This window comes from Macrobrachium rosenbergii, chromosome 19 (genome assembly GCF_040412425.1).
Source record: "Macrobrachium rosenbergii isolate ZJJX-2024 chromosome 19, ASM4041242v1, whole genome shotgun sequence".
Lineage (NCBI taxonomy): Eukaryota > Metazoa > Arthropoda > Malacostraca > Decapoda > Palaemonidae > Macrobrachium > Macrobrachium rosenbergii.
In genome coordinates this window covers 25,827,106-25,851,198 of record NC_089759.1, presented here as the reverse complement: position 1 = coordinate 25,851,198, position 24,093 = coordinate 25,827,106, and the positions used below count along the sequence as shown (strand labels likewise).

The 24,093-nt window shown below is 36.4% G+C and overlaps 1 protein-coding gene across 14 annotated transcripts in view; it reads left to right on the top strand.

Annotated features, from left to right (window-relative positions):
• The window catches only part of LOC136848759 (acetylcholinesterase-like), a 219,232-nt gene that overhangs the window by 169,871 nt on the left and 25,268 nt on the right, over positions 1-24,093 (top strand). For all 14 annotated transcript variants that reach the window (XM_067121335.1, XM_067121330.1, XM_067121337.1 and 11 more), the window contains 3 exons: positions 5,268-5,406; positions 10,833-12,335; positions 16,471-16,646. In XM_067121335.1, coding sequence (XP_066977436.1) covers positions 5,330-5,406; positions 10,833-12,335; positions 16,471-16,646 — 1,756 coding nt within the window. In that variant the 5' untranslated portion in view covers positions 5,268-5,329. The remainder of the gene's footprint in view (positions 1-5,267; positions 5,407-10,832; positions 12,336-16,470; positions 16,647-24,093) is intronic.

The following is a 24,093-nucleotide window of genomic DNA, read 5'->3' as shown; positions in this document are numbered from 1 at the left end:
CCAAGGTAATTGCGCAAGGATTGATTTTTAATTTTATGGGAAATTAAGGTTACTTGTTGTGGTATAAGTGAATGTGAAGGGAAGCAAGTGATATGAATGGCACCAGAGGTCATTTTAGAGCTAGGTGCTGCATGGAAATTATAAGAAAAAATAATGATAGCAACTGAGGTAAAAGTGGACTAAATTAAAAAGTAGTATTCGAAGGACCTATAACTTTTTAAAATTTAGTTTAATCAGAAGGAAACAGGCTGCTAAAAAGTAGTCGAGATCAAATAAAATTAGAGGTAACCAAAGTCTTCCTACTGTGCACAAGCCTCTTCCATCACGGCCATGTGTTTGCCATCTCGACCCTCTCTTATATTACCATCATTATTAGCGGTATGGGTACTCCAGGTTTTGTATCAAACCCGACGAATACAGGATGATTGTGGGAAGATTCTTCTGTGGAAGGGATTCATTGTTTTTTTTTTCAAAAATGTAATCACATTAATCCTCTTGAGAATGTCCAGTTGCTACGATTTTATTTAAAATACATCTTTTATAGAAACGGAAAATGTATCGAAAGATGAATTATAAAAAAAACCGATTTCCATCCTCTGTACAATACTCGATTTGTCAAAAGTGCTCAGTAAAATGAATGCCAGGGATTATGTATAAATTGATCGATTACTAATCGCCCTATACGATATTTGAGATTGTTATATAAGAAATTAATCAGAGAAAGCGACGGAACTGAAAAAAAAAAAAGAAATCCATCCACAGGTCTTGCATATTCAGTCATAAGAGACACTCACTCGGTAGATATGTAAGGCGAACTTCACAGGTAAAAAAATCATGATTTTATTTAGACACAAAACTGAGAACGGAAAAGGACTTTAAAAATAACTATGATATTGATGTTCCATTGGTTTACTTTAGCACTTCTCGAAGAGACAACTGTATCGCAATACTTATAGCCTATTTTCACATAATATATATTAATTTTTAAACCATATTTCACTTTTCAAAGACTCTATCTTGGTCGCTACACAGGCGGCAAGAGCATAGCGGCTGTGTGGCAGCCTTTGCTGTAAGAATGGAAGTTTTTTTTTTTTACAAGTATTATTCTTCCAGCTCAATGTATTTTTTCCAAGAAAGCATGCGCACTAAAAAAAATGTAAATAAATGGACGGAAGGACCCTCGTGTCCTGTAATTCACTCCATTTGCAAAATGGGTTGCTGTATATATCGTATTAGTTCTGCAAGTGTTTTCAGGTCGTTACTTCCACTTTATAAATAAGTCGAAACAATTTACTTGCTAGTGAAGGGTGTACTCAACAAGCCACAAATGGGAGAGAGAGAGAGAGAGAGAGAGAGAGAGAGAGAGAGAGAAGACAAATTTACCCTACTTAGACAATGGTGTCGGTACATTTTTCATCGTCACGCCTCTCTCAGTAACCTGTTGTATACCTCCATTAGTTGTTCCTTACTCAAATAACGGGATGACTTTTTTTTTTTCTGGACCTGTCATTTAGGTGATTTATTTCCATGGGCTCCTTGTTCTTGTCTTTGTCCGCTCTTTAGCGACGTTTGTTTAAGGAAGAGGGTAAAGGAGGAAAAGAAAGGAAGGCAAATAGGAGATAGATGAATGGATTAGACAAAGAGGCAGATGAACACAGATAAATAGATAAGTAAAGATATAGATACTTAAGTTTTTTTTTTAATTTCTGGAAATGTGGCTACAAAGCCAAGCACTGGGCACTTTCAGCCAAGAAAATGAAAAGAGAGAGTTGAATGGAGGGGCAGCAAGATGGAATAAAGGAAGCGGGACAGTAAGTAAAATAAAAGGCTAAAAAGTGGGACGCATCATACAACCTTTGGTAATGCCCACAGTGCACCACGCGAGGTGCAGTGACGGCACTACCCACCCCCCTACAAGGGTTAGATACTTGGCAAATTCTCCGCTTAATATTTTCTGTCACGAACACTCTACTGTAAGTAACTTCGGACATCATCTCAGAGATGAATAGAATCGTGATATCAGATTCATAACATTATACCGCTGAAACCCAAGAGGAGAATTTTTCCAGTTCGTTACTACAGACTACGCGCTAAACATTGTAAAAATATACAAATTATGAATTATTAAAAGACTACTCCATTATAAAATCCTCTCCAAGATTCTTGAGATTTTTCCTCGCTAAGTTGTTGCTGTTTCAGAAGAAGTAACTTCCACATCTAATTCTCTTGACAATTGCACCACCCCCGAAGACGTCAATTCTATCTTTGAAAAGCCAGTGAAACAGTTGGCTTTCGTCACCTCCTTCCTCAACATTTTCTTGGTCATTCTTTCTTGCAGCGTCAGTCCTTTCGATTCTGTGAAGCTTCTCGTCGATAAATTATGCGTCCACAGCTGTATATGTTAGCTCATGCTTATATTACCGTGAAAAACCCCGACGTTTGCTATTTATTATCTTTCATTAAAAAGTGGGTCACTGTCATCAGTATTCTATTGATTATCCATTACTCGTCATAATGTGTAGGTGGGATAATTTACTAAGGCAAAAATAGCGTGGAACTCTTTCACTGAATTGGCATTTATTTATGCTTTTTTTGACTTATCGTCCTCAGCTGTCGCACTGCTCATTTGTCCATGTATGATGAAAGTTCGTGAATATATATATATATATATATATATATATATATATATATATATATATATATATATATATATATATATATATATATATATATATATATATATATATATTGCATTTAATACCGAGCTCCTTTACTTACTGTAGCTTATGGCGATTTAGAGATTAAGGGATATTTGTTGTTTAACATTTGTGAGCATAAAAAAGTCACATGTTTATAAGTGACAAAACTTATATATACATATATATATATATATATATATATATATATATATATATATATATAAAGACAAAATCCACAAAGGAAAGAGAAACAATGGCGTGCTGCAAGGCCTTTCGACTTATAGTTCTTTACTTCAGCCTGCTAAGTAAAGGACTATAAGTCGAAAGGCCTTGCAGCACTCCATTGTTCCTGTCTTTATTTATATATTCATCACGTTACATATTTTCGTGATTCAGTTATATATATATATATATATATATATGTATATATATATATATATATATGTATATATATATATATATATATATATATATATATATATATGTGTGTGTGTGTGTGTGTGTATGTATGTATAGTGTGTGTGTCTTACTTCACCAGCTTTCGGGCAGAACCGAAGTCGGTTCAGTTGGATATACAGGATATCTTATACTAACTGGATGGCAGACAAAGATGCCAACGAATACTATATTTTCATTTGAAAATTAGCGATATTTTTATACTTCTCACACCCTCATTCCCAAGTAACTTCATAAAAGGCGCCTTTGCACTTCTGCTAGGATAACATTGTAAATACATATCTACCATCTGAAAAGGTGATTTATGATTTAATCTCCCGTGGCATTTGAAAGGCCACCTGGGGCTCGAGATTGTGGAAAGCTCTTAAGCTTGGCCACACTCCAAAGAAAGGAAATAGTTTTCCAATACAGTGATTGGCTGGGTCATGGTGTTCGTGCGGGACCATATTTATCTGTCAGTTGGAGAGATTTGGTCCTTCTTAGGTATTAGAGAATTGTGTTACTCTAAATTGCCATTTTCAGTGCATATCAGTTTGTCTTGTGGAAATTAAAAGGCAGTTTCATTTTTCCCGTTGATGGGTAGTTAGTCGAACTGGGAGATAGAAAACTGTGTTACCGTTAGTAGATCCCAAACAAAGGAACCTGCGATCGCTTGATGGTGAAAGAGACTTCTATCTATACCAAGCGTTAAATGGATTTGACATCTGTCAGTCAGTTTTAGAATTTTTGGATCTTTCCTAGATAGTGAACCCCAAGGGTTTTAACCCTGTATGTATCCACCTTTGCGGCGTGTTTAGTACAAGCCCGTTGGGGATGACCGTAAAATCATAAACGAAAGGTTGTAAAGAGCATAAAGGCAATAACCCCAAAGAAATAACGACCACCGAACTTTGCTGGGGGTCACTATCTAGGAAAGATCCGAATTTTTTATTTCACAATTTCATCCTTCTTGAATTTCCAGAGAGCGTAATATAACATTTGTTCATCCAAAAAAAAATGGGAAACGCCTAGAAACATGGCTCGCTTCCAAAGTTAACTTTTTTTTTTCCAAATCCTGGTCGATGATGCTAAGGGTACGGGACAGTTCACCTCCAAGATGAAAGTTATTCATGTCCTACTTACGGGGAAATGAAAACTGATTCCGTGTAATTTGTAGTTGTATATGATACATTTAGAGGAAGACATCACTGAAAGCAGATCCTAATCAACACATTGGAATGTTATTGTTGCAAGTTGAATCGTCTGACCTTTGAAAGTTGCAACGCTCAGCGAGGAATATTACAAACCTTAAAAGCAAAAATAAGGAAAAATCGGTTTCACGTTTAGTGGACCAGTAAAAAACCCTTTCACTTTTTATTTAGCACATCTGCTATCGCCACCTTCTAACCAGTATCAAGACCAAAGCAGGAATACGCTATAGGCCTTTTGACGTTAAAAAAAAATATTGAGCTGATATTCTTCCTGATATTATTATCACAGCCACTTCTTACCAAACCTTTTCTTCGTTCAAGGGACATTCAAAAACCCACAGTCAATACGGACAATTGAAGTGCTGATGATCCGGATAATTTTTATCTTCTCTTTCTTGTGATTTAATAGTTTGCTATTGTATTCTCCAAAAATTTAGATTTTCCTTATGCATGGTGCTTTCGCAATTTTGTTGTAGCCTTAATTATGGTACTGTATATAATATGTTGCGGGGTAATTCCTCATCGTAGCCATTTGTAGATACATACTATTTTATTACCTTCGATAATAATAATTTTACAGACGAGAAAATCTTCATTTGCTTTTGATGATTTAGAGAAATTTGTGGGAATTAATCTGCCCAAGATCGCTTTTCTGCTATGATCTGAAACCGGAAGAAGAAGAAGAAGAAGAAGAAGAAGAAGAAATAGAAGAGGAAACAGATAAACACACAGACAGAAATATGGATTTTGGCTGTGAGGAAATTTCCCAAATCGTTTCTTTTCTTTGTTTCGTAGCAGTATTATCATGTGCCATGTCTCCCTCAATTTTGTCTTGACAACACAATAACAGAGTTGATATGTCACCTCAGTCTTTGCCTTTACTAGATAGTGACTCGTGTGTTTTTTTCTGGATCTCCCGCAGGCAGCCAGGACAACTGGGTGTGAATTGGAGTTAAATGAATAGTAGAGGACACAGTCGTTCGAATGTCTCATCCTACTATACACAACCTATTTTCTTCTGCTAGCCCATACTCCTTCGTCATTGAGGCAATCATGCACTTGTAAGTAAGAACAGTCTTTTACAAATTTTATACCCCCGAAGGTCAATTCGAGGGTACTTAAAGCCACTTTTGGCAAGTGAGGTTAGGTCATTTTCCATTTTAGCGTGAAAGACAATGGTTTTGTGGTTTTACAGAGAGGCCAAAAATTTACAGGGGTAAGTTCTCCGCCTCACCTGAATATTTTGTTATTCATTGCACGTTATGTACTAAGATATACATTTCTGTAGCTGTTTATTAATAAGAAGTTCTCTCTCTCTCGCTCTCTCTCTCTCTCTCTCTCTCTCTCTCTCTCTCTCTCTCTCTCTCTCTCTCTCTCTCTTTTAAAGGTGATATTTACTTAGTGCATGTTATCCAGTTTTATCTTGTAAATCTGATTTTGATAGCGTTTTAGATTCATGCCATAATCTATAGCTATCAATAACCTATGGCAAGTTAAATGTTATTACTTATTCTTGCTATCAGAAATAGCTTGTGAAAAAAACGAATCTAAAACAGTGACTATAAGGCAAGAAGAAAACAAAAGTATTGTTCATTAATTCAAATAATAAGGCCAGAATAATTAGAAAGTCCTAATTGTTACCTAATTAGTATGAAACTTGGTTGAGGCTGTCGTACAGAACTTCAGGCTAAAATGAAGACTGGTTTCTTGAGACTTTTGGTGAAGAAAAATAGGCGTGAAAATATTGTAATTTATTGCCATGAAAGGTTCTTTTAACATTGGTTGGAAGAAAAAAAAAATTCGGCTATTATTATCGCTGTTCATTTTGGTGTTATATAATGGCAAAAATAGAACCACCGAATATAATAGTAATAATAATAATACAACCCAACTCGAGAAATTTTGGCCAAAAATTTTTGTTATCACCATTTTCAAAAACTGTTTCATCCTTGGATTGCTACGTCCTGTTGAAATTCAGGCATTTTGGCATGAAAATATGCTCATGAACTTAAAGACAGATCAGATTCACTCATATGTGGTCCGACTGATTAGGTCAGCCATGGGTTTCTGTTTGCTTAATAAGACGAAGTTAAGAACAGGGGAATAATAGTAATAATTGCTTAAACAGGCATGGAATGTGATTAATAATGATAATAATAACAATAATAATAATGATAATAATGATAATAATAATAATACTAATAACTGTGCTGTATATAATATAATGTGCATTTATATATTTTCTTTTGTGTTTCGTACAACTCTACGACTGCCATGCACCCATCTCTCGTTGGCCATATTTGCTGTAAACAATGTTTATCTTTGATCTGTCTATGTACAGTTAGTTTTTAGGCTAGGAGGCTTATTTTGGTGTTGTTTGAAAGCTATTCGTAAACACACACACGCACACACAAAAAGTCAGAGTTGCGAAGGACAGGCTGAAGTTAGCCGAAAGCAAAAATTTCTATCTGTAATTTGCCGTAAAAAATATTTGTCAAAAATGTTAGCGATATGCAAATTATTTGCTCCTTGTAAAATTACGACAAATCACCTTTCCAATGATATATAATCTCATGCTATTTATAGCAGCAATGGCGCATTAAAGCATATTACCGTCATTTTTGCCAATATACGTACAATATATGTATATATGGACAATGAATGTCATTCATTATACCGGCATTTTTATCCATGCCTGGTTTTTTTTTAGATACATTTATTTGCATTCAGGGATACTTACCTTAGGTTATGCATATAATGAGCACGCTTCACTTGATCTCTTATAAATACGATGCATTTACAAAATGGTTTGAATTTTGCCTTCATTTTTTATTAAAAACGATAATCGCAAAAGTTAGGAGGCCATTAAACAAAATTGCTCTGAAATTGTGACAGCATATAAAATAGTCACTAGACTGATATTGATTTCGTTGAATTAAACAAGACAATTACGACGTTTTCCGAATGAACATGGTCTTAAAAAAATTTAGGTCTTATTTTAAACTGGTGCAGTATTTGTCCATGTTGCGAGCGTTCCATTATTACAAGAAATCGTATACAGGTACACAACTTTAGCAGCTAAGGACGAAATTATTCAAAATACGTAAATAATGGTTATCATGTCCGTATCCAGTTTTATAAAGTCTTGTCCAACAACACCAGCTTCAAGAGAGTTTGACCTAAGGCTCATTGTTTCGAAATAATCGCATAGCATTACTGAGCTGGAAAAATGATTATGATTTGAATGTATTTGCATATTGGAAACAGCTGGTGAAAAACCCAAATGTTGGTTTGAAATGATTTGCTGCCCGGGCAGTATTAGGAAGAAGGTAAGATTGAAGTAATTCTTGTTTATTAATGTTTATTATTTTGAGCACCAACATAGCGTCAAAACATGCACTCGCTCCAAGTTCAGTTCTAACGGGACGGACAAACTACAGCCCTTTTCAATGCCAGTCAAGAAAAAAAGCAAGGAAAAAGATTAGGAAGAAAGAATTCGTTCCAAGTTCAGTTCTAACGGGACGGACAAACTACAGCCCTTTTCAATGCCAGTCAAGAAAAAAAGCAAGGAAAAAGATTAGGAAGAAAGAATTCGTTCCAAGTTCAGTTCTAACGGGACGGACAAACTACAGCCCTTTTCAATGCCAGTCAAGAAAAAAAGCAAGGAAAAAGATTAGGAAGAAAGAGTAGTAGGTGCTAACCTTAACGGAAAAGAGGGACCTTCCCCAGCACAACCGCCACCCTCCGTCTCGGGAGAATATTTCAGTTTGTGCTCTTGTCCCGCCAGTTGACAATGGATGGCAAGGCAGGCGAGAAATTAAAATCTGCAATAAGAAAACACTCGGCAGAGCATTATAGGACTCCTTCGAACTTCTGCAAACACCTGTAAGAACTACATGTCGTTCTTTTTTTTATTTTCATGATGACTTTTATATTGTTTTTTTTTTTCTTAGACGATCCGTTACTCCTGAATTACTCACTTTCCACAGGCAAGAAAACGTTGAAGTGTTTCAACTGAGCCTCTGAAGACAAGCAACCTGACGTTATTGAAACTATGAATTCTCCGATGAAGTTATAACTTATCGAGAAGGACAAATTTCCTGGAAACTTTCCTTTGAGATTCTCAAGGCTTTTCAAGCTTTCGTTGGACCATGTATCTGGGGCTGTAGATCTCAAATTGCATTTGTAGTTCTAATGTTCTCAGGGATAGTATGCGTATGCCATTCGTCCTGTTGAGTAAAAAGCTAGTGAAAATTTCCGTGATGTGATGTAGAAAGTTTCATCCCCATGAGGATTAGATGTTATTTTATGAGTGGCTGTTTCTTCTTTATGATGTCTTGGCATTGGCCCTTTTAGGAGGTACAGATTTCATGGCACTTCTCCTAAGTGTTCGACCTTCGTTTCTCGTCTGATTAATGGGTCATGCCAACAGCCGTCATTATTAAAATCGAACACTGACAAAAACTAAGGAAAATACAGGAAGTATAGCTGCAGTTACAATCTAACAAGAAAATTAAGCAAAAACGTTCACTTAAAAGTTGAAAATGAAATATGCAAAACTATGAGTATTCGGCTGAGAAATAATCCCAGCTAGGAAAAGCAAAAGGAAGTTGTACGGTAACAATTGTCAAACGGTTTACTTCCTTGGAAATAGACGTATGAAACATTCACGGGCATCTGTGAGGATCCAACAGTGCCTGACTATTTTGGCATGCTTAGAGTTATTCGTGACGTCATCCGTAAGTCAGTTTCTCTTCCAAAAGGTTGAATAAATAACAATTTAAGGCTGCTTGTCGTCTAACAAAAAAAAAAAAAAAAAACACTTCGCCTTCACAATTGTCATTGCAGTAACATCCCCCGGGTCATCATTGTAAACACTGGCCTCTAAAATTGTTTTTGTCCTAACCAAAGAAGGAGCCGTCCCCTTCCAGATTGTTTACTCTGCAAGAGTCTCACTTTAAGACTTTCCATCATTGTGATTCAAGTTGGTGTCTAATTTTCCTTTCTTTCGGTGCTTTTACTGCTTGTCATCAACACGCAAAGTATAAATATCAAAACCTACCAAAGCGGTTTTCTCTTTCCTGATTTTTGTAACTTTCCTCCTTTAAGAGGCCAGTCCGTTGCCTTTTCATGGTTAAGCCTTACCCCTCTTTCTTACTATTCGTTTTTCGTGTGTTTTTTTCTGACCTGGGCAGGAAAGGGCATTAGATTGCCGTCTCTTTGGCCTTTGACCTGAAAACAACTGAACCCGTCTGAGATTTGCTCTCGCAAGTTCAACATGCGTCCAAATCAATCTCCTTTATCTTCTTTTTCTGCTCAAGTATGTCTTTACCTTAACATAAATTCTTTCAGTGTCATGGTAATTTACTGTGCCTACATTTGACTGAGTGTCGCTTTTTTGAGAAATTAAAGTCCTGTATTATAGGTGCATAGAAAATATTCCATATTTAGTCCTCACACATTTTTTTTTAATTTAGTACTTGAAATGGAGGAGTCATTCTGGAAAACGAATTAGAATCTTACAATGTTCTTTTGAAAAAGGAAGCACTTCGAAATATCATAAAAATATTTCGACGTTATATTTTGTCAATGATTTTCGCATCATAACGTCACTCCGAAGTGAAAATCCAGTTCTGATTTTTCGTCTTCATAATATAGGAATCACTTTTAGTTACTAAATCGGAGTTTAGACTGACAAAGTTTTGCAGTAATACCTTTAACATTTAAATTAAGTCTCGAGATATTAATGTGCATGGGCTTGAAAATACATATTTCCAATAGCTTTGAAATCCCTTCTTATCTAAAGACTTTCTAAACATATTACAAGCTTTCAGGTTTCCAAGTGCTATTTCTATAACTGTTGTTACTTGGCAACCATGGAACAAAAACAACTCTTATTGTGTCTCTGAATATGGTTAATGAGATTTTATTTTTTACTACTACCTTTAATTTGATTTTAAAAACGTTACCTGTTGTCATTCATATATATTTGCCCCAGATTATGTATGGAACTATGGGTAAGCAACTGATAAAGTTTCCTAGAGAGAAAGTGCCACCATCATATATCATTTTAACTTAATTTGTTCTTATATCTGTTTTTTACCCTTGAATTGTTGTAAGGAAACATTAGGATTAAACCAGGTAAGATTAACTTGTAGACAGATTTGCTGTCACATGTCACATTTTACTAAGAAGTTAATTTAAAATATTTACGATCAATTCGATTCTAAATTCCAGTGGAAATGAATACCATTGCGATTTATTTTGGAGAGTGCAATGTGTTGTAATCTTACCAAAGCCTCTTTAACAGACTATCTTCAGAGAGTTCTTTACTGTAACCATTAAACTATTTTCAGACATTTTTGTTGATAAAAACGAAGGAAAACCCCATAACCTTCAAATTAACTAGGCAATACTAATGAAGCAGTGTGATTGAAATGATTTACATGTACATAACATAACCATTTTTTCCTTTTTATTCCAACAGCACCATGACATGGCAAAGGTTGTTGGTGGTAGCGTGGGTGCTAATGAGCGGCGTTTGCGGAGAAGTGAACGCACGTGACCCCCTGGTGGTGCAAACCCTCAAAGGATCCGTGCGAGGAGTTACGCTGAACACTCCCACTGGCCGCCAAGTTGATGCTTGGTACAGTATTCCATACGCCCAGCCCCCAATTGGAGAGTTACGGTTTCGTCACCCAAGACCAATCGATCGCTGGCATGGCGTCAAGGACACTATAACACTCCCAAAATCTTGTATCCAACTCCCAGATACCTTCTTTGGTGATTTCCCAGGAGCCACCATGTGGAATCCCAATACAGAAATGAGTGAAGATTGTCTCTACCTCAACGTAGTAGTTCCAAAGCCACGTCCACGTAATGCTGCCGTCATGGTTTGGATCTATGGAGGAGGGTTTTACTCAGGAACGTCCACTCTTGATGTCTATGACTACAAAACTTTGGCAGCAGAACAGAATGTCATCATCGTTGCTCCTCAGTATCGTGTAGCTTCACTTGGTTTCTTGTACATGATGGACTCAGGTGTTCCAGGCAACGCTGGGCTGTTTGATCAGTTGATGGCTCTGCAGTGGGTACATGACAACATCCGCTTTTTCGGTGGAAACCCTGACAACATTACTCTCTTTGGTGAATCAGCCGGAGCCGTAAGTGTCAGCATGCATTTGCTGTCACCCCTATCGAGAAACCTTTTCAGCCAAGCCATCATGCAGTCAGGTTCTGCTACAGCTCCATGGGCCATCATCAGCAAAGAAGAGAGTATCCTGCGTGGCTTGAGGTTAGCCGAAGCAGTTGGCTGTCCACATAACGCCAACAACCTAACCGGAGTGATCTACTGTCTTCGCCACACCAATGCCACAACCCTTGTCAGACATGAACCTTCGAACGGTATTTGTGATTTCCCTTTTGTACCAATCATAGACGGAGCCTTCCTGGATGAACTGCCAATCAAATCGCTGCGTAATAACAACTTCAAAAAAACAAATATTCTTGTGGGAAGTAATACTGAAGAGGGCTATTTCTTTATCATGTACTTCCTCCCTTCAATCTTCCGCCGAGAAGAGGATATCTATGTAACTCGACCAGAATTTGAAACATCTGTTGGTAAACTACACCCTTACTTCAACGATGTTGTCCGTCAAGCCATCATGTTTGAGTACACTAACTGGCTAAACCCTGAAGATGGTGCTATGAACCGAGACGCCATTGACAAAATGGTTGGAGACTATCATTTTACCTGCAACGCTAATGAACTGGCTTACTACTATGCTCTGGCTGGGAACAATGTCTACTACTACTACTACCAACATCGCTCCTCACAGCATCTGTGGCCTAAATGGATGGGAGTTTTGCACGGTGATGAAATCGCCTTTGTCTTTGGAAACCCTTTGAACCCAGAGAAGCAGTACACACTTGAGGAACAAGACCTGTCACGCCGCATGATGACTTACTGGGCAAACTTTGCTAAGACAGGGTAAGTATCATAAATCTCATTAACCTAACAATAGCAGAGAGATAGAGATGTTTCAGGTTTGCATTATATTGCAATAAAATTTATGCTGTTACACTACTTTTAACCTCAAAAAAGAAAAATACAAGAGGAAAGGTTTTTAGTCAAGCTTTCAAGATCATTAGAAGTTATTTATGGCATATTTTTAGCTCATTTTTAGATCTTGCTTGGAAAGTTTTTTATTTTTATATTTTCATTGTTGACAGCCTTCAGAAAAACAGTTGAAGTGTAGGGACGCTGAATGTGTATACAATCTAGAAAATAGGACTCTTGTCAAAACATGAAAAAACCGTCAGTTTATATTTTGCAGAATAGGGGGGATTGAAGCATTAAGGAAGGGCTCATATAATAAACTATATATATATATATATATATATATATATATATATATATATATATATATATATATATATATATATATATATATATATATATATATATATATGTATATATATATATATGTATGTATGTATGTATGTATGTATAAGAATATGTATATTCATATATGTATATATATACCAGCTGCATCTTAAGCATTGACTATAGGTACTCTTTCTGATTAGTATACAACGTTAATGGTGTTTAATTTGAAAATTGTCCCTGAGAGCATTCTTTCTTATGATATTTTAATTTGAATGCAAGCATACATCGTTTGTTCTATGCTATAGTTTTCTTATTGATTTTGTATTTTTTTTAATGGTAAGTATAACTTATTTGATTAATAACTATAGACAAGTCTCGTGTAAGCAACTTAGTGAATGCTAATGTAATTGTTACGACTTTACATTCTTCTTCATTACAGTAGAATCAAATTATTATCATGAATATCTTTCTTTTCCCTCAACCATCAGGTGTGGATGGTTAAACAGTGGTTCAAGAATGATGGTTCCGTACCTTACTGTTAGAAATTTTCCCCGTACATCCTCCATTCTTTTTGTCCATAATCTCCACTGTGGTCCTCTTCTCTAAAAACTATAGCATCTGAGTTTACACTGCTGTCTAGGGCTGATTACCACAAGTAGTTGAATCAAGCATTAGAAAGAAAGAAAGTTTTCACAGACGAGTGGGAATACTTGCAACAACTGTGGTTAACCTTATCAACATGCATGCTGCCAGGTCCGGATTTCTACGCTCTGACGTGCAAAATCAAGGACAAAGGTTAACATGTCACCTCTCTCGTCGTTCACTGAGAACCTTATCTTGTTTGGTGTCAGGCCGCAAATCCGGGATTGATTAGAAGACATCGTTCGAAGAAATTTTGTGTGGTCGTGGCAGTTAGGAACATGTTGGGAGCTGAGTAAATTGTTTGATCTCACTAGTAATAAAAAAGTTGACGGCTTCAACTTATAGCTATTGTTGGGTAAACAGAACCACTTGATGTGGTTTATATTGAAGTATCCTATATAGAGATCTCAGAAAGTATGTGGAAAGGCAGCTAAGGCTTGGGGGAAGAATGAGGTAATTTATTAATTAAAATGCAGGAAGAAGATTTTAGAGCCAGATACTGTCAAAGAAAAGAGATTCACAAAGCGTTCGACTAGGTATAGGCACATTTACATTAAAGGAAATACAGCGCTCACTTTTAATATATAAGCCTAAGAAAACAGTGCAGTGAGAGATCATAAAATTGGTTAGCGGAAGCAGCACAGGATGTGAGTTTTAGAGAGATTAGTCAAGGAAGAGGAAAGATTGTATTCACAAGAGAAGATTAGGGGCTAGAACCAAATGTTAAGAAAATGATGGAAATAGAGGTAGGTCACAGCCATCCAAGGGGTTGTGCTTAGAACCATAATGTTCTCACCATTAGTAGTGTCAAAGTTTTCCCCATGAATAGCGCTGGGTACTAAGGACTGTATTTACGGGACTTTTCATCAGGCAAATAAAATGAAGGGAAATATGATGTGGTATATCTGGTATTGTCGCATGGGGAAGGAAGAAAAGAATACATAGAAAATGTACCAGAATAATTACTTTGAGCATGGGAACACAACTCGCCACTTCTACAGACATCCTCAAATTAGTATGAAACAATGCACTCTTGCATGACTGTATTCAACAAATCTTCAAATACTCGATACACCTGTACAAGAGTGTATTTTCTTTAGAAATTGTTTCCTAATTTGTATTTCTTTTTCATTCAGAGTTGCATTTACTCGTAGACCTTTTTCTGCAGTTACTTTTTCCTAGTAAAACTTTTTTCCAACCTAAATTTCTTTCTCTAATGCGCCGGAAATATTTATCATGTACCAACTGTTTTCTCTCCTTCTGCCACTATCTCCCTCGCTTCCTTACTCTTCCACCTTGATTACCTGTTCATAAATTCCTGTTGTGTCCTTCAACTTTATTTTAGATAATCACTTTTTTCAATTCACTAACCTTCCACTTCTACCTCATGCTATATCGCTCTCTTCAGTTTTTCTAACTTTTCATGAGTTTTTGAAAATTCTGATGAACACCCATCATCTTACTCTGTTCTGTACCTCTTCTGCCAAGCTGCTGTCTCTTGAGTCCTCCCTGACATAGTCCATATACCACTGCTTTAGCCTCCCTCTCCCCATACTTTTCCGCACTTTTATCTTCATCACTCTCTTTCAGTATATTTCTCATCTTCTCTGATCCCATGATCGTAAAACTCCAGTCTCTCTTGCTGTGCCTTTTCTGATGCAACTCACCCTTTTGTTACTTTCCTTATTTCCGCATTCCGTATCCAGAGTCTGTTTCACCATACGTCTTCTGTTTTAGTGTTTGTACCACATCCACTTACAGCCTTTTCTCCAGAAGTTTGTTTCAAACATTCCTATGCCCAGTACATCGTCACTCGGCCGCAGCTGGTTTATATATATTCACTTTAATATTTAGAGTGATTCTTTGATCACAAAGAAGGCCATATACCATCTTGCAATGTTAAACCCTGCCTGTACTTTCTGTGGTAGTTTTGCATTTAGCTCACCATCCTAAATATTCGAATCTGTCTGCCCTCTTCAGTCTCTTATTCCTGCAACTCAAGTTTTGCTTCACAATTTTTACTAAAATTCGGGAAATCCCTGTTAATACCGATCTTCTGTCTGTATACTTAATCTTTGTCTACAGATCATGCATGCATGCTCTGCAATATGCCTTGATCAGTTATGCAATAATCTGACAAATCTTTGAATTTTTGTTAGTAGGTCTAGCACACTGGAGCCTCAACCAATACCATTTTATTGACAATGTTTTTTTTTAACTATGAGAAGCTCACTTAAAATTTTAGGTGTCATACTTGCTTGCAAACTCGCTTTTGAGAGAGATACCCAATCGATCTTCTTCAATTGTACAAAAAGCTGGTATACTTGGGAAGTTTTTACAGATTTTTTGAGACCTCTCCATCATGGTGATGTTTTAATTTTTTTTTAATCTGCTATGTGCCGAACAATGCTCTCATGTGTGGTCTTCAGCAGCTGACCTCCATCTCAAATTGTCGGACGAACTTCGAGTTCTGTTAGATTTTTTATCCTTTGTCTTGGTTTGATATCGAACAACGTCGTTCAGTTAGCTCATTGTGCATACTGTATAAATTTTTTAACAATATTGATCAACCTTTGCACTCAGGTTTTCTCATCAGCCACACAGTACTGGATGGATATCCTGTTAATTCGAACAGTTTTACCTTTACTTATGTGAAGTTCAATACCACATGGATATCGAAGAGTTTTAACGCGGCTGTGGTCAAATAATGGAATTATCTGATTAATCATCATGTAGTTAAATCGTTGAAACCTCACATTTTCGAACTTGGTACAAGTGGATTAATTTTTTTTTTTTTTTTTTGAGCAGGTCAACATGAATCTTATTTCATTTTTATTGGCTGTATAGCTTTTCTGTTTTATTTTGAAGTGTATCTTACTTGCTTTTTATGTGAGTTCTCTTTGAAAGTTCTCTTTTAAGTTTATTCTTTACTTCCCCTTTCTTTCTCTGTATTTTGATGCTTTTCCTGATGGAGCCCTTATGCTGGCAGCATTCTAGTATTTAATATAGGGTTGCAGAGTGTAATAACAACAATAACATCATACTTTTGACAACTCCATTATGGTATAGCGCATAACATGTAACCTTGTTGCAGGAACCCAAGTGAAGGAAATAACAACGTGTGGACTGAGACATTCTGGCCGGTGCACACTGCGCTGGGAAGGGAATACCTAACTCTGTCCATCAACAGCAGCGCCATCGGAAGAGGACCGCGGCTCAAAAAATGCGCTTTCTGGAAAAAATTTGCACCAAAGCTTTTGCATTTGACAGGTAAGGTACTGGAAGAAGAAAGGAGAGACTTGGAGTCTTTTGTAATAGTCTTAAATCTAATGGAGTAGAAAGATCATTGTTTTCTAGGGAAGAGAAGCTTTCAAATCACCCTTTGTGAGTTCGACGAGCATTTTATGAAGACTAGTCTCAATACACTGTCATTCGATTACTCCGTTGCTGAAAGATTTTTGGGAACATTTCCTTAAAAGCCGAGTAAGCGAATTAATATAACGAAAGACTTACCCGCAGGAATATCGTGAATAACATCCAAAATCACAATTGCCACCAAGAAAATAAAACCATCTATTTCAGTGGAGCTGATGCTGAATGTGGTCCCTTGTGCATCGCTTAATACTCTCTATTTACATTCTTGTGTATATTAAGGCAAACAACTTTGTTGCAGACCAAAGATTTTTCTAAATAAATGATTAAATTTCTACATTCCACATTTATAGTCAGATGTTTTCTTGAAAACTGGAGAATTCTAACCACTTAGGTATGAATAAAACCACCTCTCTACAAGGGTTATAATAGTGGTATAAGGGATATGGGTCTACATATCCTAACGTAACCTAGAGCAGAGAACCTCACGGTGGTTCACGCTCTACTTACAACCCTATTAATATACTAGAACACAAATGTCAATATTAATCACTTTGTGCAGCGCCAGTTTTATTAAACCTCAATACTTTCAGACACCCTCACGTGCCTTTTAGAAAAAGTGAAACTGCCATATGCAAAGAAATAGGGTTTTATCTGAAAAAAGAAATTCAATGTTGCCAGAGATAAACTCTTTTCTCGGGAAACATAACTTTTCATTTAACCCTCAAATAATGTTAAATATATTCAAGCCGGTTTCTTAAGTACACATATGTTGAGTTATACAAGGTAGTGTTTATTCTGCTGCCATGAAGTAGTCCCCACAAGGAATTCCTTAGAATTTGGATATATAGGAGACTAACAGATTTTGGAATGCAACATAGAAGGAACTAATGCTGATACAGTGCGTGATCCCACCATATGATGACAGTTTGACCAACAGAGTTAATATAATAAAAACTCAAAATTTTCACATTGCAAAGCAGAATTTTAACAAACTTCTGTTCACTGTAAATCTTGAATAAGAGAATCCGTAGGTAAAGGAGTTGAAAGCATTGCAGAGTAAAGTTTGTGGCTCATCATACTGTTTCGTTTAAACCAGATTTTAAAATTGGTTCATTTTTAAAATTCAATAGTCTGTCAACGTTTTGAGTGTATAATTTTGTTGGTCTACGTGTCTCCCAGAGGAGCATTTCCTTAACTAACCTTCCGAAACCCAAGGGAAAGAAATGAAGATGGTCTGGACGCTTGAGTAATCACCTTGGCCGGAATGAGATAGTCATCTGTTCGCAGGCTTCTTGCTTGCTGGAAATGGCAATGAAATCGCGAAAAAGAAGGAAATCTGCAGTCTCTCATGGAATTGCGATTTTCATCAAGTGAAAACCTCATGAGGCCGATGAAAGAAAATTTCATATTCTTCCCGAACTCCCCCCGCCGAAAAATACTGCACAAAGGCTCTCTTCCTTTGCCCTCGACTAAGTGGAGAAAAACAAAGAGGAAAAAGGAAAACGCATTATCAAAGCTTCAAAAGCCGTCTCGGATTTCTATTTTCCTGCCACCTCCTTTCAAAAGAGTTCGCTTTCGTTTCTTCTCGATCGAAATGAAGCCACTCATAAGTGTTCGGACGGCTCAGACTTGGGGCAAAAACTTTCGCACCTTGGAAAACTGTTCTCCTTCTTTAACATTTGACCTTTCATCTCATTTCAAATCGTTTGTCAGAATTTTGTGAGGTCGATGGACCATTTTATGTGAGAAAATAGAAATCCTTGCGTTTTTATGAATGTATACCTGCAAATAAAAATATAAGGAGCGGAAAACGATCAAATTGGTGTGCATCTAACTTCTAAAGTTTATTCATACATAAATACATACATACGCACATACAAATAAGGGCAGTGCCAAGTAAAGGAGAGTAAATCGAAAGGCCTACCACCACTCCGTCGTTTCACTTTGCTTCGTGGCGTTGCCTTTATTTATATATATTCATCACGGTCCACGTTTTCGTGATTCACTTATACATACATATACATATAATATACATATATATATATATGTATATATAATATATAATATATATATATGTGTGTGTGTGTGATTTGTTATATTTGATAGATAAGTGCACTGAAATTGTTTTAGATTATTTACTAAGTGCTACACCTGTGGCCACTTCAAGTGTCAGTACACGTGACTAGATGGCTGACTATCCTCCGGCACCGTCTGTGTGTATACTCCATTGCCATGCACAAGGGCCGTTTCAGCAGATCAGCCGTTAGTGGGTTAATGGTAGAGAAATAAGAACATTTAAACTATTACTGGCAATGCTACTTGGAATTAAATTGCATTTCCAAGAACCATCATTCTCAAATAACTGTTACTTGCAAATGACATTTCATAAATGCTGCAGGTGAGCGAAAGGGTGATTATTTCAAGCTACTGCTTTGCCTACCCATTTTTTTTTTTGTTTCTTCTTAAGATAAAATAAGGAAAAGTTGAACGTAAATGTGATCATGACCTTCATTCGATAGGATAATCACAGGTGTCATTCTAATGGATTTCTCTTTCAGGAAAATATATCGAGTTGCGATATCTCGCATTTCAGTGACGCCTGGAGAAAACATGCAAGGAAATAACAATACAATACTTGCTAAAAGATAACACATGCATGCGCTATGAACACAAAGAAAAATAGCTTACGTGTATGAGAGAGAGAGAGAGAGAGAGAGAGAGAGAGAGAGAGAGAGAGAGAGAGAGAGAGAGAGAGAGAAAATTTAGGCTGTGAGTGCTAATTGGTATATAAGTGGGTGTTTAGGCACATTTAATTCTTCTAATTACTTTTAACTCCAGTTTTATTTATCCTTTCTATAAAGAGGCTTTATTTTGTTTTTTTTTGCGCAATTTACCACATAGGAATGTTGCCATTTTAGCATTCCATGCACGGAGTTCTCCCTTCCCCCATGTTAAAAACGTGTAATGAATGAAAAAAATATAATTCAGATAATTCAATAGTGAATGATGAATTAGATCCACATTTACTGGATTGTGGAGTATGCTTATGATTTTAGAGAAATTAATTTCAGCACTGAAACGTGTTTGTCTCGAGGCTAAGTCTATGAACATCTATAAATTTCTTGGAGGCAAATAATCCTTCTTACGTCAAAATGAAATGCCTAATTAATTTCTACCCGTGATTCTGTTCGCATTAAAGTATTTCTGAAAGTAAATTATCTGACAGGACTAATTTTGACACTAAACTGTCAAGAATTTGACGGACTCCAGAAATGTATCTAGATTCTCGAATTTGAACTTTTCTTAGTGTATTTCCACAGAAAAGCGATGATGTCTAGCAACGTCATTAAAATGTTTTATTTTGAAAGATATTCTACCAGTCTATCGAGCGATGATATCTGGCAATGTCTTTAGATTTGGTATTTTGAGAAATGTCCATCCGATCTGTAGATGTCTCACTAGAAGTAGATATTCTATACTTCTACATGTTGTTGCAATACTTCTTTAATAATCGTATTCGCAAATTATCTAAAATATCTAAGCTCAAACTTACCAGTCGTGCAAAGCTCAAAGGTCAGGTTATAGTAGAAATGAGCCACAATGCGGCCGGAGAACCAGCGCAAGAGCACGATTTTACATGTTAATACCGTGCAAAGAAAGATTAATGGCTCTTCGACCGATTCCAATCAGGACTTACCACTGGGACGATGAAAGCATTAATATTTAGATGTGAAGCAGTATAATTGTTCGTATATTTCAGTATATGATATAGTAATGTACTTATCCGAACTGACAAAGACCTATCATCAATAATTTGAATTGTCACTGAGAAGCTTAAATACAAAATGCAAGTAATGGTACATTCAGTTCTTTTGAATTGGCGCCTTCTGTAAATTTCCTAAATTCGTTCAGGTCACACGATTTGAAGTGAGCACAGCTTGTCAGTAATTTAAATTATATGATTCTGGATGTACGCAACAGTCTCATTACTACAGTTAGGCTAGTAATATGCACCGTTAATCATCATCTGGTCCGCCAAATTCTTTTTCCTTTCGCCCAAACGATCCTCTGTCAAAATTTGACCTATGCCAAGTTATGTAACACGACATTATTCTCTGGTATCCAGAGTTTGAAGTCATATATCTTTGACAGGGCATCTATGGCCTCAGACCGAGTATTTTCGAATAAAGCTTCTAACAGCCTCATGTCCATTGTCCATCACCCTCTACCCAGACCTACAATAGTCCAATTACAGCCAGATACCTCGTTTAAAATCCAGTAATGAGTCAATCATTTCACTAAAGAGTAAGAAATTACACACGATTTCGGAACTTATCAGATGCTTCCAATTTCTCTTTCCCCCTTTTTTTTATTGGTTTGGTTTACCTGCCGTTACGTTCGCTGTTCTCTCACATCCACGTAGGGCTAAGAGGGTGCTAGTTTTAGGAGGATTTCTAGAATGACGTGTTTGGAGTTATGGAATGAAAGGTCACTCACTTTGGCAGCGGTAAGCGGATTGCGAGATGAAGTGTTTGTGGCGGCCTAAATGTGCTTACTTAAGTCTTTCCTAGGGTTCTGTGTTTTTGGACGTAAATCTTAAAGATGCGCAGTGGTAGTCAAGGGGGAACTATTCTGTCTCTTTTTTTTTCTTTAATTTGTGCATGTCTCTCCCTTTATAAAATTTATGTCCCACTCTAACTTAAAGAGCAGGTTCGCATGTGTATGCCTTTGTGTTCATAAGCGTAGAAGTATTGTCTTATGTGTCATAAAAAATAATCTTTGCAAAGCAGTATGACCAGTTCTGCTTCCGTACACCAGTGTGTATTCCTCATGATACAGTTCTGGAAATCTTAAAGGTACTTTACACAGGTAGTGACACAAGTTACATATTTTTTGTAGAGAGGGCATTTTGACAAAATAGCATAAATTTTCCAGAGATAGTTACATAACTGACACTCATTTTTTGCATAGACAAGATAAGCTCTTCATAATGCTCTTTCTTGGAAATGTATTTGCTGTTGTTGAAGAGCTGAATCCAAACCAACAATTCAACCTTGGATAGTTTTTTGAAAATGCATGTTTTTGTGGTTTCTTATTAGGGATTAAAAAAATGACCTGTTCTACATAAGATTTACATTGATAACACTGAGTGTGGTCAAAGCCAGAGAGAGAGAGAAACACAGAAATGATGCTCCGAAACTCTCAAGTATAGGATGATGATGATGATGCTGATGATGATGATGATGATGACGATGATGATGATGATGAATGATGACAAAAACAAAAAGAGTCAGGTGATTTTTTTTTTCTGTCAATGAATCTCTGAATACCATTTTTGCAACTGAATAATACTTGCCCTCTTCTCCCCTCGGTATTTAATGGCAATTGCCGGCTGCAACACAAAATAACATCTGGTAAGTAACAACCGCCTCTTGGCTTCTTGCTCGTCTCGCTGCTGCCCATTACCCCACCTCAGAGAAAGCTTGAAGGGACGGCCTCAGAATGCCCCGGCTGCTGTTGTCATATTCTGACTGATTACTTTTAAGCAAAGACGCTCGCCACACGTCTCAGCAGATCTAATAATAATGTCATTAGTGATGAACATTATTATTATTATTGGTTTTTCATCATGATTATTATTTTTATAATTATTTATTTATTATTATTATTATTATTACTACGTGTACAAGAATTAGAGGCAGAAATAGTTTTATTATTTCATGTAGTGGTGATCATGGTGGTACTGTTTGAAGTAGAAGTAGGCGCAGCAAACACTGTAGCAATAATAATAATAATGATATTATTATTATTATTATTATTATTATTATTATTATTATTATTATTATTATTATTATTATTATTATTATTATTATTATTATTTAATATTATTATTATTACTTTTGTTGCTGGATTATTAGCAGTTGTACTACGAGTGTACCACCAATAAAATATAGTATTAGTGTTTATAGTTGTAGAAGTAGTGATAATAGTAGCAATAGTAAGTTTAGGAGTAATAGTAGTAATTATAGTTCTAGTAGTAATCATACACAATAGTAATAATGACGGTTATTCTTATTATGATCATTGTTTTTATTCATCTTGATTATTATTATTATTATTATTATTATTATTATTATTATTATTATTATTATTATTATTATTATTATTATTATTATTATTATTACATAACGCAAAGGAAAGGCTGCTACTTATGCTGTGATCTAAATACTGCTTATTCCACTGCCTGCAAAAGAGCTGCATTTGTTGAATAGAATTACACGCATAGGCAAATATACACTTAGGTATTGTTTACATACACAGCCACGAAAGCTCACTACGCACGAACACACATACACACACACAAACACACACACATATATAAATTTATATCTATATATATATATAAATATATGCATAATATATATAGATATATATTTACAAATATATAAATATATATATGTATAATATATATATAAATATATATATATATATATATATATATATATATATATATATATATATATATATATATATATATATATATATATATATATATATATGGAAAAGGTAGGTCTTTGCACGAGAACACTCGTCATAGATCTTTCACATTTATGTTCAGCGGCGTTGACACATAATCTATGCCTCTCTTAGAACATTTGGTAGTAGATTAATTCCTTGCTCTTGCTTCTCTGAAAACAGACAGCTTCTCTATCTATCTATTTATCTATCTGTCTATCCATCTATCTAGCCACTTATCTGTCTATCTTATAGAGATTACTAGTATTCAGTGAACAAGAAATGAACACATTTCCTTGCCAAAAAAAAAAAAAAAAAAGAGACCTCCGCTCTTCAACTGTCTGTCCGTCAGTCTCTCCTCTCCTGTCCACCTTCCCGTGCATCTGTCTGTCCTCCCCTCCTGTCACACTCAGCGGCACTGCTTTTCACCCCTAGCTTCCGGTGTTCACACTAGACGAGAACCATCGCCTCTCTTTAGCCTGCCGAAACGCAAACCGCAATATGTCGACGTCGCCAACGCCTGGCTGGTTGGCGGAATCGGGACAGGTGCCGAAGTGTGCGTGTGTGTTGTCACCGCCTGCCTCCCTCGGCCTATACCTGCAGGCTGGCATTCTTCATTCCTCACCGGCCTTCGCCACACACACACGAACCATACACTCACATTTTGCATGACGTCTCATCAACATGCTGATCATGGATATGTTTTGCCTATATTGCATACTGAATAATTCTGTTGACTGTTCGAATACCTGTGTGCAGTAGGAGTTTCGTGAGGAGCCCGTCTGACTTGCCCCCCCAACAACCCCACCCCGTATAAAGTGACCCC